We start from the raw sequence: 15,606 nt of genomic DNA, 5'->3' as shown, positions 1-15,606 counted from the left end.
TTATTATGGTTACTGTTCATTATTTATTCTAAGATGCAATCAAGATGCATTTTATATCCTGAAAATCTACTTTATGCATGTATTCTAATGTCTGTCCTGTTTCTGTTGTCTAAAATTATGTGATATTTGCTCTGATACCTTTGTCAAACAGTAGCTACCTTTCTACTGCTCCAGATCAGATCTGCTCCAGTTAATCAACTTTCTTTTCCATAATCTAAATTTCAACACACATCACCAGAATTGATTATCAAATGCAAAAGTAAAATTTTGAAATTTAGCTAAATAATTCCATAATCTATAATTTAGATGCATTTGAATCATATAGTAAATACCTACATAAAATTTTAAAATCTTGATATTCTTAGTTTAAAAATTAAGAGCACTTTCGAAGTGACCCTGGAGATCCTTGTATTCTGATAGATATAATACATCTTTCAGATATATGTATAGTACTTTTCCCAATACTCACTTAACACATAATCTAAAGAATTCTGTAACAAGTACACATAATGAATACCTCCTAGCTAATGATTACTTTGTTAAGCACCTTTTATGTCTGAGTTGTAGGACCTTGTTATCTTTCAGTAGAAATCCACAGTTTATATTGATTTTTGACATTGACTTTAAGCTTGTGTGGTTTTAATAAATTCTTCTGTTATTTGGTCATTCAACTTAAATGCTTTTGGTCTGAGTAAATTAAAATGTTCTAGATTGGCAGAAAAAAGATACCTGTATTGATAAGCAGACTTTCCAAGTTTCAGAAGCATTTGTTAATATGTTATTTGTTTTTATTTTTATTGTCTTTCTCTCAGTGAAGCTGTGGTCTACCAATCTAGATAACTCAGTGGCAAGCATTGAGGCAAAGGCTAATGTATGCTGTGTTAAATTTAGCCCCTCTTCCAGATACCATTTGGCTTTCGGCTGTGCAGGTAAGAAATGAAGGCAGACTTATCTTCCTTTAATGTTAATTGAGTATCATGGATTGGATAGAGGAAGATTTAAAAATGAATAACTATCTTTATAGGCTTAAATTTTGTTTTCATTATTAGGCTTTAAATTAGAAGTATGAAGTACACTATCATCACTCATTTAATATTCTACCCTTAATTATACTATTCTGTCACATTTCTTTAGTACATAGAAATGGGTTTGTTAAAGTGTTTGTATTCATGAACCAATGCTTTTTCCTATAGACACAGGAATCCAAAGGTTTTTTTTTTTTTTTAAGATTTATTTGTTTATTTGAAAGAGTTACACAGAGAGGGGCAGAGACAAAGAGAGATCTTCCATCTGCTGGTTCACTCCTCAGATGGCCACAATGTCCGGAGCTGCACTGATCCGAAGCCAGGAGCCAGGCACTTCTTCCAGGTCTCCCACGCGGGTGCAGGGGCCCAAAGACTTGGGCCATCTTGTACTGCTTTCCCAGGCCATAGCAGAGAGTTGGATCAGAAGAGGGGCACCCAGGACTTGAACCAGCACCCATATGGGATGCCAGTGCTTCAGGCCAGGGCGTTAACCTGCTGCGCCACAGTGCCGGCTCCCCAAGTTTGTTTTTTAGAGGAAACTTGTTAATTCATTTAACAGTTACTTATTGAGTGTCTACTATACACAAAGTGCTCATCAAGAGGTAGTGAATAAGACAGAGTCTTTTATTGTGGAGGGCATGCTAGCATAGTATTTTCTCTTTTGAAAGATGTCCTTTGCCCATTTCTTAACTGGGTTGTTTTGTTTTGTTGTTATTGTTGAGTTTCTTGATCTCTTTATATATTCTGGTTATTAATCCTTTATCAGTTACATAGTTTGCAAATAATTTCTCCCATTCTTTTGATTGCCTCATCAGTTTGCTGAATGTTTCTTTTGCATTGCAGAAGTCTCTCAATTTGATGTAATCCCATTTTTTAATTTTGGTTTTGATTGCCTGTGCCTCTGGGGTCTTTTCCAAGAACTCTTTGCCTATGCCAATGTCTTGTAGGGTTTTCCCAATGTTCTCTAATAATTTCATGGTATCTGGCTGTAGATTTAGGCTTTAATCCATATTGAGTGGATTTTTGTGTAAGGTGTAAGGTAGGGGTCTTATTTCATATTTTTGCATGTGGAGATCCAGTTTTCCCAGCACCATTCGTTGCAGAGATGGTCCTTGCTTCAGAGATTGATTACAGCTCCCTTGTCAGACATAACTTGGTTGTAGATGTGTGGATTGAATACTGGTGTTTCTGTTCTGTTCCACTGATACATCCGTCTGTCTCTGTGCCAGTAACAGGCTGTCTTGAAGTCTGGTATAGTGAGGCCTCCAACTTTGTTTTTGTTGCGTAAGATTCCTTTAGTTATTCAGAGTTTCCTGTGTTGCCATATGAATTTTAGTATCATTTTTTCTATATCTGAAAGAATGTCCTTGTTATTTTGATCAGTATCACATTGAATGTGTAAATTGCTTTTGGTAGTATAGAAATTTTGATGATATTGTTTCTTCCAACCCATGAACATGGAAGATTTTTCCATTTTTTGTGTCTTCTATTTCTTTCTTTAATGTTTTGTAATTATTAATGTAGAAATCTTTGACATCCTTGGTTAAATTTATTCCAAGGTATTTGGGGTTCTTCTGTAGCTATTGTGAATGGAATTGACCTTAGAAGTTCTTTCTTGGCCGTGGCATTGTCTGTGTATACAAAGGTTATTGATTTTCATGTGATGATTTTATATCCTATCACTTTACCAAACTTTTCTATGTGTTCCAGTAGCCTCTTAGTGGAGTCTTTTGGATCCCTTATATAAAAAATAATGTCATCCGCAAATAAAGATAGTTTGACTTCCTCCTTCCCATTTTGTATCCCCTTGATTTTTGTTTTCTTGCCTTATGGCTCTGGCTAAAACTTCCAGGACTCTATTAAATAGCAGTGGTGAGAGTGGGCATCCTTGTCTGGTTCTGGATCTCAGTGGGAATGCTTCCAATGTTTTCCCATTTAATAAGATGCTGGCCGTGAGTTTGTGAGAAATTGCCTTGATTGTGTTGAAGAATGTTCCTTCTATACCCAGTTTGCTTAGAGTTTTCACCATGAATGAGTGTTGTAATTTATCAAATGCTTTCTTTGCATCTATTGAGATAACATAAGGTTTTTGTTCTTCAATTTGTTAATGTGATGAATCACATTAATTGATTTGTGAATGTTGAACCATCCCTCCATACCTGGGATAAATCCCACCTGGTCTGGGTGAATTATCTTTCTAATGTGTTGTTGGATTTGGTTACCTAATACTTTGTTGAGGATTTTTGCATCTGTGTTCTTCATATATAATACTCTTATAATAGTCACATCTTCCTGTTTAATTGATCCCTTAATCATTACATAGTGTTCTTTGTCTCTTTTAACAGTTTTTATGTTAAAATCTATTTTGACTGATATTAGGATGGCTCCTTTTTGGTTTCTGTTAGCATGGAATATCTTTATCCATCCTTTCACTTTTAGTTTGCATCTATCTTTGTTGGTGAGGTATGTTTCTTGTAGGCAGTAAATAGATGGATTTTGTTTTTTAATCCGTTCAGCTAGTCTGTATCTTTTAACATAAGAGTTGAGGCCATATGCATTCAAGGGGACTATTGATAAGTAAAGAGTTGGCCCTGCCATTTTGCCATAAATATTCCTATTGTTGACTTTGAATTTCCTTTGTACTTTTACTGGGGCATTTTCTACATTCACCTTCTTTCATAATGATGATCATGTTTCTGTGTTTCTGTGTAGCACATCCTTGAGTATCTTTCATATGGCTGGATGAGTGGTGGCAAATTCTTTCAATTTCTGTTTGTTATAAAAGGTCTTTATTTCACCTTCATTCATGAATGGGAGCTTTTCAGGGCATAGTATTCTGTGTTCATTTTTTTTTATCATAAAACTTGGACTATTATCTTGCCATTCTTTCCTAGCCTGTATGGTTTCTGATGAAAAGTCTGCTGTGAGTCTAATTGGAGATCCTCTGAAAGTAATCTGGCGTTTCTCTCATGTTCATTTTAGAATCTTTTCTTTATGTTTTACTGTGAAGAGTTTGACTACAGAGTGTCATGGTGAAGAACTTTTCTGGTCATGTCTATTTAGAGTTCTGTGTGCTTCCTGTACTGGGACATCCCTTTATTTCTGTAATTATTTTAATAAAAAGGCTGCCTAATCCATTCTCTTTCCATGCCTTCAGGAATTTCTAACACTCGTATGTTGGTTCATTTGATAGTATCCCATAAATCTCCAACACTGTTTTTTTGTTTTCTAATTTCTTATTCTTTTTTTTTTTTTTTTTTTGTCTGACTATAAAATTTCCAGAGATTTGTCTTATAACTCAGATATTTCTTGTGCTTCACCATCTCTGCTGTTAAGGCTTTCCACCACATTTTTTATTTGTTCTATTGAATTCTTCATTTCCAATATTTCATTTCAATTTCTGTTTAAAATCTCAATTTCATGAGAGAAATTTTCTTTCATGTCATGTTCAGATTTCATGAGTTCGTGGCTTGGCTTTGATTAATTGTAAGTTATCCTATGATCAATTCTTTGAATTTGATTTCTGGCATTTCTTCAATCTCTTTGTCTTCACTTTGTAGTATTGTAGTATTGTAGTATCATATTCTTTTGGAGGCATTATGTTGTCTTGTTCTTGTTTCTTGAATTACTGTGTTTATTAGACTTTTGTGGAGATACTTGTTGATTTTGTTTGTTTGTTTTCCTTGTAATGGCTTTTATCTTTGGACTATGCCTCTGTGGCTTAGTGGCTAGTCCCCTCTTTGAGTGAATACCCAGAGGCATGTGGTGAGTGTAGCCAGAGAGCTCTGTTCCCTGCTCCAGGGTGAAGGAAGTGTCCCAGGTCACAACCAAGTTGAGTATGGTAAATCTCCCCCTTTGTTTGTTTGTTTGTCTTTTTGTTTTTTTAATCAGAGGGGAAGTTTATTCTGCTCTCTTGGCATATTTTCACGCTCACCCCCTCACCTCAAAGGAGACCAATGCCTTGGCGCTAACCCATTGGTACAATTTACATCTGCACTGCCACAAGAACCAAAGAATCCATGCAGTCCTCAGTGTGAGCACGGATCCTGCAGCAATGACCCTCACCAGGGAATCAGGGAGCCCCAAGTATGTGGAGCCTTCCACAGTGACTGCCCAAAGTCCCAGCTTCTCCCACACAGCCATAGTGTTTTCACAGTCCCACCACACAGCCCCATGTCTGTTCTCCCAGCCAGTCCCAGATGTCTCCTCTTGGCTGGTTGCTGGGCACATGGACATGAGCCGACAAAATTGTTATGTATGTCCAAAATGGTGCCTGCACTCTCTTGGCCTGTTACAGGATGCCAGTGCAGGGTGTCTGGGAAGAGAGAAATGTGCCTCCTTTTTTTTCTCCTCTAAGTTGACAAGTACTCTGTCCCCCACAGGGCTCCAACCCAGACTTGAGCCAGGGTCTTCCTGCGTCTTTATCACTAATAGCTTGGGCTGCTGCAGTCAGGTCTGGCCCCACTCTAAAGCTGGTGCAGAGGCTCTCGACTGCTGGAGTCCTGAGTTGTGCATGTGCACACCCTCCACATAGGTCCACAGTGACCGTCTCATTTGTGTGGAGCTTCCTTTGCTGTTTTCTCCCTAACACTTCTCTGAAATTGCACTCTCTCCACTTTTCTTTTAACTATCTTTCTGTAGACTAGAATAGTGAGCTTCCACACTATTCTGCCTTCTTGAATTTCTCTATTGAATTCTTTTGATAAACTGTTATATTTCATTGCTGTTGTTTTTAATATCTATATCCATAAACTGTACTCTTCTCTCTGCTTTTAACTGTCCTTACCGTTTTTAATGTCGCATAAATGTTTTGTAATATTCTTTGTATATATGATGAACTTTTGTTGAATTTTTTCTTAAGTATTTTATTACTTTCAGTTCTCATGTGAATGAAATTGTTTCTCAATTTTATCTGTGCATTATTTTGTTGCTAGTGTACAAAACTACAGTTTTTTCAGTGTGGTGATCTTGTATCCTAAGTCTTGTTACTCTTATTTCTTATAGGTTTACTGTGAATTTCTTGGGATTTTCTATATGTAGAATCATATTATCTGTAAATTAAGGCAATTTGTGAATGCCTTTTTAAATTTTTGCATTAGGTGTAAGGTAAAGTACAGTTTTCAATAGAAGTGGCAAGAGTTACTCTTATCCTAGAAGCCAAGCATTTATTTAGTCCTTCATAATTAAGTATAATGCTAGCTGTGGGTATTATTGTAGATAAACGTTATCATTTGAGTAATCTTTCATCTATTTCTGGTTTGCTAAATGTTTTTTGCTGTCAGTAAGTGTAAGATTCTGTCAAGTACTTTCTTGAGATGTTAGTGTTATATTATATTAGTTCACTGTTTAAAAAAATTTTTAACAAGTTCTTCATTCCTTTGGAAAATTCCACCTTGGCCTTATGTAAAATACCTTTTATGTGTTCAGTTTGCAGATATGTTAAGTATTTTTGCATCAGTGTGTGTGTATAAAAGTTATTCATCAGGTTTTTAGGTAATGGTTTTTCCCTTTTATAGCAGGGTTTGCTGATTTCAAAGAATGAGTTGAGAAGAGTCTGAAAAATTAGTATTATTTCTTCTTGAAATATTTGGTAAAATTCATCAGAGAAACCATCTGAGTTTCAGCTTTTCTTTGTGGGAAGATTTGAAATTCCTAATCCAGTTTCTTTACTTCTAGAAGAATTTGTGTTTTCTGTTTCTTCTTGAAGTCAGTTTTGGAAGCTGTTCTGTTCCTTGAAATTTGTCAATTTATTCTGAGTTTTCTAGTTTGCTGGTAAAAGTTGTTTATAACGTTTCTTTGGAATCCTTTTTTTATTTTTATCATGCCCTGACTGTAATCATGTCTTTTCTCTTGTGTCATTTTTGTCAGTCTAGCCTTCGTTTATATTTGTTAGTTTCTTCAAGGTATGTCAGTGTGCATGTGTAGAGGAGGTCCGTGGATGGAACAGGCTTCTGGCCAGAACACAGGCTATTACCACTGTCTTACCCAAGGCTACTTGTCGGAAGGGCTAGAGCATCATTCCATGGGTCAGAGCCCCTAGAATGACTTTTAGCTGTATGTAGAATGGATAGGCAAAGAGAGCTCTTACTACTCTTTCATCCACTGAAGCTGTTAAGATTCAGAGCATGATGCTATTGCTGTAATTAAAGGATTAGAAATTCTTCACTGCAGTTTCCACAGAGCTAGAGAGTGGACACCGGAGCATCACAGCAGAAAACCCTCACAACTTTATAATGGTGCTTGCAGCAGACACTTGACCACAAAACCTGCCTTGGACCTTACATAAGAGTGATTGATTGGTACATTCCAATTCATGTCTAGAAGCCAAGCTGCAAGAGGATCTGGGAAATATAGTTCTTAACATTTCATCTTCCATAGACTATAAATTTATCATAGGCTTCCATTAGATGGAAGACCTCTCTCTCTCTCTGCCTCTCTTTTCTCTGTGTAACTAAAAAAAGACTAAAGTGAATAGAATTCCCAGCAACCCCATTGTTGTAGTAGAATTGTACATTTACTTGCAAACCAAGTTGAAGTATCTTATAATTTTATAGAATCAATATTTAATGTTATTTATTGATATTATAATTAATATTGTGACATATCAGTATTATAGATATTAATTTATTATAGATATTGTTAATTATTAACATAGATTAATTGATATTATAGATAATTTCATTAATATTTATAGGTAAGAAATGTGTTGGTGTTAATATTATAGATAAGAAAATTAATTAATTGATATTGTAGATAAGAAATATGGGGTTCTTAAGGTGTTCTCTTTAAAGTATAATAATTTTCCTCTTAGAAATGTGGTACAATGTGTGATCTGGAGCAGACTCCTGGCTCCTGGTACCTGGCTTTGTCTTGGCCCAGCCTTGGCTATTGTGGCCATCTGGGGAGTGAACCAGCAAACTGACGATTTCTCTCTCTGATTCTCTCTCTCTCTCTCTCTCTCTCTCTATAACTCTGACTTTGAAATAAATAGATAAATCTTGAAAAAAAAGAAATTTTTGCTATAAGTAAAAAAAATTGTATTATTCTGTTTTCATTATGACTTACAATGTAATAACAAAAATCCTTAGGAAGGATTACTATTCCTAGAATAAACAAACAAGACTAAAATGTGCTATTTTACCATATTAATAAAAATTTTCAATTTTAGTTACTGTGAACATTTCATTACTCTCAGTACACTAAACAGTTCCACAAACATTTGTTTTAACTTGTTTAGTTTTTTGTGATTTGGAATGTGAGAACTCTTAGTCTTCAAAAGAAATTTTGGTTGATTTAATTTCAGTATTACTTCCTTTACTCTTAAACTTTCTGCAACTTCTTGTTGCTTAAAAATACAGATTCTTTTGCTTTCCATTCCAGGCCCTTTGTGATCTGCTCCAATATTATACTTTCCTCATGTGTTTTCACTTTTTGAAAATCTCACTGATTGTGGTAAAACATCTTTCATGAAGATCTCGATTCTCAGAAAGCTATCTGAACCTATTTACATATTCTTCCATTTTAAAAATGTATATATTCACTTAAAGTTACCTATATTTATACTAATAACACAAGATTATATCCTCATTCTAACTTTCACACATTTTAAATAATGCTTAGGTTCCCCTTACAAAACTTGATTAAACTACCCTCCAGAGGTACTACTGTTAAGAGTTCCTTGAATACCTTTCTGTCACAGATAGGTAACTTTTCTTGACTAATAAGCCAGTAAGTATTTTTTATTTATTTAGAGCAGTTTTTTTTTTTTGTCCTTTCTTAATGGGGTGGATCCAAAGAATAAATATTTATAATGTGTAAAACTCAATTTTAGGCTTTGAATCTCAGAAGTCAATTTGTGAACTACCCTAATCACTCTCTTCCCCCTAACTTCACAATCACTAAAGAATAATGAATTCCTTTGAACTTAAAAAATTAGTCTTGGGATGGATGTGGTGGCACAGTAGGTTAAATTGCCATTTTAGAGTCCTGCACCCCAATTCAGAGTGCCTGTTGGAAGCACAACTCCTCTGCTTCCTATCCAACTTGCTGCTAATAAACCCAAGAAGGCAACGGTTGATGGGACACCTGAATGGAGTTCTAGGCTTCTGGCTTCTGGCTTCTGGCTTCAGCCTAGCCCAGCCCAGGCTATTGTAGGTATTTAGGGAATGAATCAACAGAGGGAAGATCTCTCTTTCTCTCTCCCTCCCTCTGTTTTTTTCAAATAAATGAACAAATCTTAAAATAAAGAACCTAGTCTTTCATTTGATCTGTGAAACCTAATTTAATTCATTTTATGGAGGTTGCATGGAGGACCTTAGGTAAGATAGGTATGTTCTTAGAATATCTTTTATTATGTTTTCACATCTTATTGAAATAATGGGTAACATTTTAAGTTTACTACACTCATTAATCTGCCTTGTCTTTTATTTTATGCAGTGTTTGCCAGTGAGGATGGTGTCTTTTCCTTCTCCTTTAAATAAATCATATGGCTGAATATTTCTTTAATAAATTCTGATTAATATCATAGCATTCTGAAAAATTTTGATTAATGTCATAGCTCTCATAAATATGTATTTTCCTTATCTATACCACATAAATAATAGGGGAAAGAAGACCTTTTATTTTCATTCTCTCCAATAATAGGAGTGAACTCAAATAGAAGAGGCATACATAAAGCCAGTATTTAAGAAGCACTTTATTATTATGAATAAAGGCTACTTTTGAGACTGCTGTAATCTAAAATAACTAGGAAACATCTAGCAAATCTACCTTTTTGTGTCTGTTTTTCCTCCCAGGCTATAAATAACTCTCGCCAGATCATAGAAAAACTGAGCTCACAAGAAATTTTTATCTAAATTATATGTAGATATATTTTAACACTAAACATCTACTATTTGACTATTAGTAATGTAATAGATACTGTCATCATATGGTTTTCAAAACTAGTATTTGCTACAAAAACACTTTTGCTGTATGAAATACATATGTGATATACATTTCAGAGGAACCATGAAAATAATAGAATCAAAATAGGAAACCAGTCTGTGATTGGGAGGAAGAGGAAATAGAATATTTGTCAAGTCCAAAGGAAGGAGGAAAAAAAGCATAGAGAATTTTAGCCAGCTAAAAGGCAGAAAAAGAAGTTGTAGACCCCAAAAACCTGAGTTTTAACAGACTTTCCAGGTTATTCTTAGATACTCTTAAAGTGTAAGAAACCCTGCCCTAGATAAATAGTGGATATGGTGCATAGTTTGCAGTGGTTAAAAGTTGAATCTGGTATAAGTGTTTGCTCATAGGACATTCATACTGTGGAATGTATTCAACTGTGAAAATGAACAAACTACAGGTGCATCGATTAGTGTGAATGAGTAGCAGCCTAAGTATTGAGTGAAAAAAAGTCACAGAAGAGCACCAATACTGTTCAATTTATAAGCAGGTAATACAAGCATGTAAATAATATAATATTGAGAAGTATATGCATTGATGATGAAACCATAAGAAAAAAAAGGGAATGAATATATAACTCCAAGGATAGTGCTTAGCCATCTGCCTCTCAAATAAATCTTTTTAAAGAATTCCTTCTTAGAAGAGAAAGGAAAAGATTATATTAGAAAGAGCTTCTGCAGAAATTTAACATTTATTTCTTTAAAAAGGATTTATTTATTTATTGAGAGGCAGAGTTACAGAGGGAGAGAGAGAGAAGTCTTCATCCTCTGCTTCACTCCCCCAGATGACCACAATGGCTGGAGCTGGGCCAATTTAAAGCCAAGAGCCAGTTGCTTCTTCCAGGTCTCCCACATAGGTGCAGGGGCCCAAGCCCTTAGGCCATCTTCCGGTGCTTTCCCAGGCCATTAGCAGGAAGCTGGATAGAAAGTGACACCTAATTGTGCTTGTCTAAAAGCAGAAAAAAATTACATAAAATCACTCTTCTACTTTTATGCACATAATTTAAGAATCTCTCACATATGCGGACACAACTGGTACTCAGATGGGATGCCGGTTTCTATCTCTTTGTGGTCCTGGACTAATATTAAGCCATATAAATTACCTTTTAGACTCTACTAATTTTACTTAAAATAACAGAACTAATTAATTGTTCTGTTAATGAATATTAAGCTACTGTAAGACATTGAGAGATTTGTTTTATGTTTAATATGTATAGTAAATCACGTTAATGGTCTCAGTTCTCCCCTCCCTGTATCTGTATATTTTGCCATGAGAAACCATCCCACCCTTTGACTCTGAGCTTGGCCTTGTGGTCCAAATGATGTTAAGTGTGACGCCAACCCCAAGTTTGAAATGTGTGAGCATGATTGGGCTTGCTTGCCCTTGCTCCTCTGCTATCACCAGAAGAATATGCTCAAGCCAGCTCTGGTCACGGAAGGAGAAGGAACGATAAAGCAGAGTCCACTTGCCCCAGTCTCAGTCAGTCAGCCTCCAGATACCTAAGCATGTTCTGAAAGCAGCCAATCCTGAGGTGTCCCTCAGATAAGGAAGAGTAAGCTACCAAATATCGGGGCAGTTTGTTCTGCAGCAGTTTTGTAGTAATGGCTAATGTTGTATTAAATTTTATAATGAAGGCCCTCTCTCCATATGGTTATCAAAGCTCTAACTGATCACCTTCTGTTCATAAAAAATCGTTACATATAGAGTAGCAAAGTACTTATAGCCAATTATATCTTCTTCACCTAATTGTGCTTGTCTAAAAGCAGAAAAAAATTACATAAAATCACTCTTTACTTTTATGCATATAATTTAAGAATCTCTCACACATGTGGAAATACATACTTAAGTATTTTACTATAATCTAATAAAGCATAGATGTCCAAAATGGAGTAAAATGTTGGTGGAACACTAGCACTGTTCAAGGTGTGTATAGACGCTAAAAGACCAAGAAAATGAGACCCGCCAAAGTCGGCAGTGCAGAATTTTTAGATTGTTAAATTGTGTGTGTATGTTTGTGGGTGACAGTGAAGCTTAAGATATTGTGCCAATTCTCCTTTTTCTACTTCAACTGTCATAGTAACTTTTCTCCTGTTTTACAGTAGAAAGTTGTAGCTTTCATCATCCAGAATCTAAAATGCTACATTGTTGTAGGATAGACCCCACCACCAGCAGCAACATTATAGGTGATTCTAAATGTTGGTCCTAGAGTAACTTCTCATTCTTTCTCTTATAGATGTTTCTATTAATAGTGAAACAGGTCATTAGAAAAACTATATTTTAAACTTTGTGTTTTCACTTTAGATATGTGTTGAGATGAATGGTGGAAGTGGATGAAGTTTTCTCTTTAAAAAACTGCTTGTCTTTGAGTATTGCCAAAAAATGTGCGTTATTCCTGAAAGTAAGTCTGAGGGCTCAGAGGGAAAAGGCAGAGTATTAGCACCAATGCTGAAAATAGATCTCCTTACTTCAGCCAGGCAGTGCTTACACCCTGCTTACCCATTTGTCTGTCAGAATAAAAATGGAGAAGTGAGGTGGTTACAAGGATACATATTAGCACTTTTATTTGAATTGAAAAAGATAGTCTGGCAGATAAAATATTCTTTTTTATATATAAATTGCTAACTAAATCTCCATAGTGAAGATTTTAACAAAAATTATCTAAATATAAAATGAAAAGGGAAACATATTGGCTCAAAGTGATGTTAGTAACAGTATATTACAGCATTTTTAAAATAATTTTTTAGTATATTAATAACAAAGATAATACTGGTCCACTGTCCATTTTTAATGTAAAAGTCCAGGAAATTTTTAAATAGTAAAAATATTGTTCAATTGATGACATCAGATATGAAGCAGAACCATTTATTTTTCTATATTCCACTTAGTATAATTGCTCATGCATTTTACAGCAGAAATATTACTGTATTTAATCAAAAGATGCTTAACAATTATTGAGAGTATTGCACAGTAATACCATTTGAAAAATTCAGAATTATGCAGCTCATTGACCATGATAAGGGTTTATAGTCCTATATATTTATGTGGTGAAGCCATTTTGCTGACTGGCAAAATCTGTGCCTGAGACTCCTTTGTTTTTTTGTTTGTTTTTTAAATTAAAAATCTTTTCATTTGTTTGAAAGACAAAGAGAGTCCCCATCTGTCGCTCCCCCTCTTCGTGGAGGAACGACACAGGACCCTGCGCTGTTCTTTCGTCTGCTCGGCCCTCCCCGGGTTTGCTGCTGGTTCTTCCCGGGTTGGCTACTGTCCCTTCCACCTCCGTGGAAGGGCGGTTCCCCCTGCCACATTCCCCACTTCCGCGGGGGAGCGGCACACCGCCGGCCGGCTCTTCTCGGGGGCTGCACAGGTGTTCCCCTTAGATGTTCCCCATAGATGTTCCCCTTAGATGTTCCTGGTGCATGCCGTCTCTCTCCTCCTTTATAGTCCTCCTCTACCAATCCCAACTCGGCTGCCCACACGCCGAGCACGCTGCTCTCCTCCAATCAGGAGCAAGTCCTACAGTTTATTGGCTGAACTGGAGGCAGCTGGGTAGAAGCTGTTTTCTTCTCTCCCAGCACCATATTGTGGGAGAGCAGATGCATAGAATAAGTCTTAATTCCAGTAACAGTCTAGTCCGGGCTGCTCCCCACACCCATCTGTTGATTCACTCCCCAGATGCCCTCAATGTTGTGATGTAGGGGGAAGCTGGAAGCCTAGGGTGGGGGCACAATGCAGGTCTCACATGTAGTTTGCAGAAATTCAGCTGTTGTAGCCATCATCACAGCCTCCTGGCGTCCACATGAGCGGGAAGCTGGGATCAGGAACCAGAGCTGGATAGCAAACCCAGGCACTGACCAGCAGCTTAACTGCTAGGCCAAAGGCCCACCCCTCTGAGCCAAGTGGTTCCAGTTCTTTAAAGAGCAGCCTCCTCAGATCCTGGAAAATATCTTGATAATAGATTACTGTGAGATTGTTGGCATATCCATCACTACCAGGAGTACTTTCTATTTCTATGATTATATGTATATATAATAAATGTAAAAATGAGCAGTGGGTATTGAAATACTGGATAATAGGAATGGAATTCTGAGAGCATGTAAATTTATTTGCAGATAAAAGACATGGGGCAGAGGAAGAGAGAATATCACAGTCATTTCATTAAGATATGCAAAAATACTTCAAAGTTCATAGAAAATGGAATTAAAATATTGATTTTATTTTGGTACAAAAATATTTGAAATCCATGCATACCTGAGATCTTCAAAGAATTTATGAAAATATATATATTATGAAAAAACTGCATGAATTTTAAGAATTTCAAAAATTTTGCTCCCAAATAAATTTATCTATTTTCTGTAAACTCCTTGAAGTGTCCTCTTATTTGCAAAAAGATGTTTTGTTTAATAATTATCAAGATTTGTATCATTTTTGATCAATTGTGTGCTACTATTCACTTTTTTTTTTTTCAAGGTTTATTTTTTTTTTATTTGAAAGGCAAAGTGACAAAGAGGAAGAAACAGAGTTCTTCCACTGTTTCATTCCCCAAATAACTGCAAGAGCCAGAGCTGGGCCAACACAAAGTCAGAAGTGCAGAATTCTGGCGCTCTCACTTGGGTGACAGGGCCTACGTACTTTGTCCATCTTCCAGTGCCTTTGTAGGGAGTTGGACCAGAAGCAGAGCAGCTAGAACTGGAACCAGCACTCCGATATGGAATACTGGCCTCACAAGTGGCTGCTAAGCCACTGCATCACAATATTGTCAGTACTAATAATTTTAATAGTGACTGAAATGGAAAAATTTCATGCAATGATAATAGTTTGGTCACAGGAGAGTAATGAATGTACACATGTACATATAGAGAGATAAGTGTTTTTTTCTAATATACAATAGTAAGATGAAAAAACAATTTACTATAAAATCATTTGGATAAATTTAATTAAAATGTAAATACAAATTCAAAGAAAAGAGTATGTAAATTTTTCTATTAAAGGATAGCTTTTAGATATTGATTTAAAATTTTATAATGTACTTCTTCAGTTTTTTTCTTAGGAAAATAAAAGTCTTCTAATCTATCTAAATTAATTTATAGGCCGATGAGGTTAGGTCGGTATAGATGCTAGAGTGTCAATGAATACCAATCAAAAAGTAGGTACTAAATATTTGAATTTATAGATTAGTCCTTAAATGCAGTATGGTACAATGTTATTAAAAATGAATATTTCATGCCGGCGCCGTGGCTCAATAGGCTAATCCTCTACCTAGCGGCGCCGGCTCACCGGGTTCTAGTCCCGGTCGGGGCGCCAGATTCTGTCCCAGTTGCCCCTCTTCCAGGCCAGCTATCTGCTGTGGCCCGGGAGTGCAGTGGAGGATGGCCCAAGTGCTTGGACCCTGCACCCCATGGGAGACCAGGAGAAGCACCTGGCTCCTGGCTTCGGATCAGCACGGTGCACCGGCCACAGCGCGCCAGCCGTGGTGGCCATTGGAGGGTGAACTAATGGCAAAAGGAAGACCTTTCTCTCTGTGTGTCTCTCTCTCACTGTCCACTCTGTCAAAAAAAAAAATATTTCAAATTATGAAGCAATATGTATTTTATAATTTAAGTGGAATGGTTTTAATAAGATATGGGTTTTTTAAATG

General features: G+C 36.2%; 1 protein-coding gene across 11 annotated transcripts in view; it reads left to right on the top strand.

The window, feature by feature from the left end:
• Window positions 1–15,606, top strand: part of COP1 (COP1 E3 ubiquitin ligase) — a 209,809-nt gene that overhangs the window by 147,254 nt on the left and 46,949 nt on the right. For 10 of the 11 annotated variants that reach the window (XR_011390253.2, XM_051856979.3, XM_051856982.3 and 7 more), the window contains one exon: window positions 813–929. The exons of the other annotated variant lie outside the window; for it this stretch is intronic. Coding sequence is in view for 9 of the 10 variants with exons in the window: in XM_051856979.3 (XP_051712939.1) it covers window positions 813–929 (117 nt within the window). In the remaining variant the exon portion in view is untranslated. The remainder of the gene's footprint in view (window positions 1–812; window positions 930–15,606) is intronic. 11 annotated transcript variants of the gene reach the window in all.

The sequence above is a fragment of the Oryctolagus cuniculus genome, chromosome 7, assembly GCF_051225735.1.
Source record: "Oryctolagus cuniculus isolate XC-2025 breed Fujian yellow rabbit chromosome 7, ASM5122573v1, whole genome shotgun sequence".
Taxonomy (NCBI): domain Eukaryota; kingdom Metazoa; phylum Chordata; class Mammalia; order Lagomorpha; family Leporidae; genus Oryctolagus; species Oryctolagus cuniculus.
This window is presented reverse-complemented; position numbering and strand designations above follow the sequence as displayed.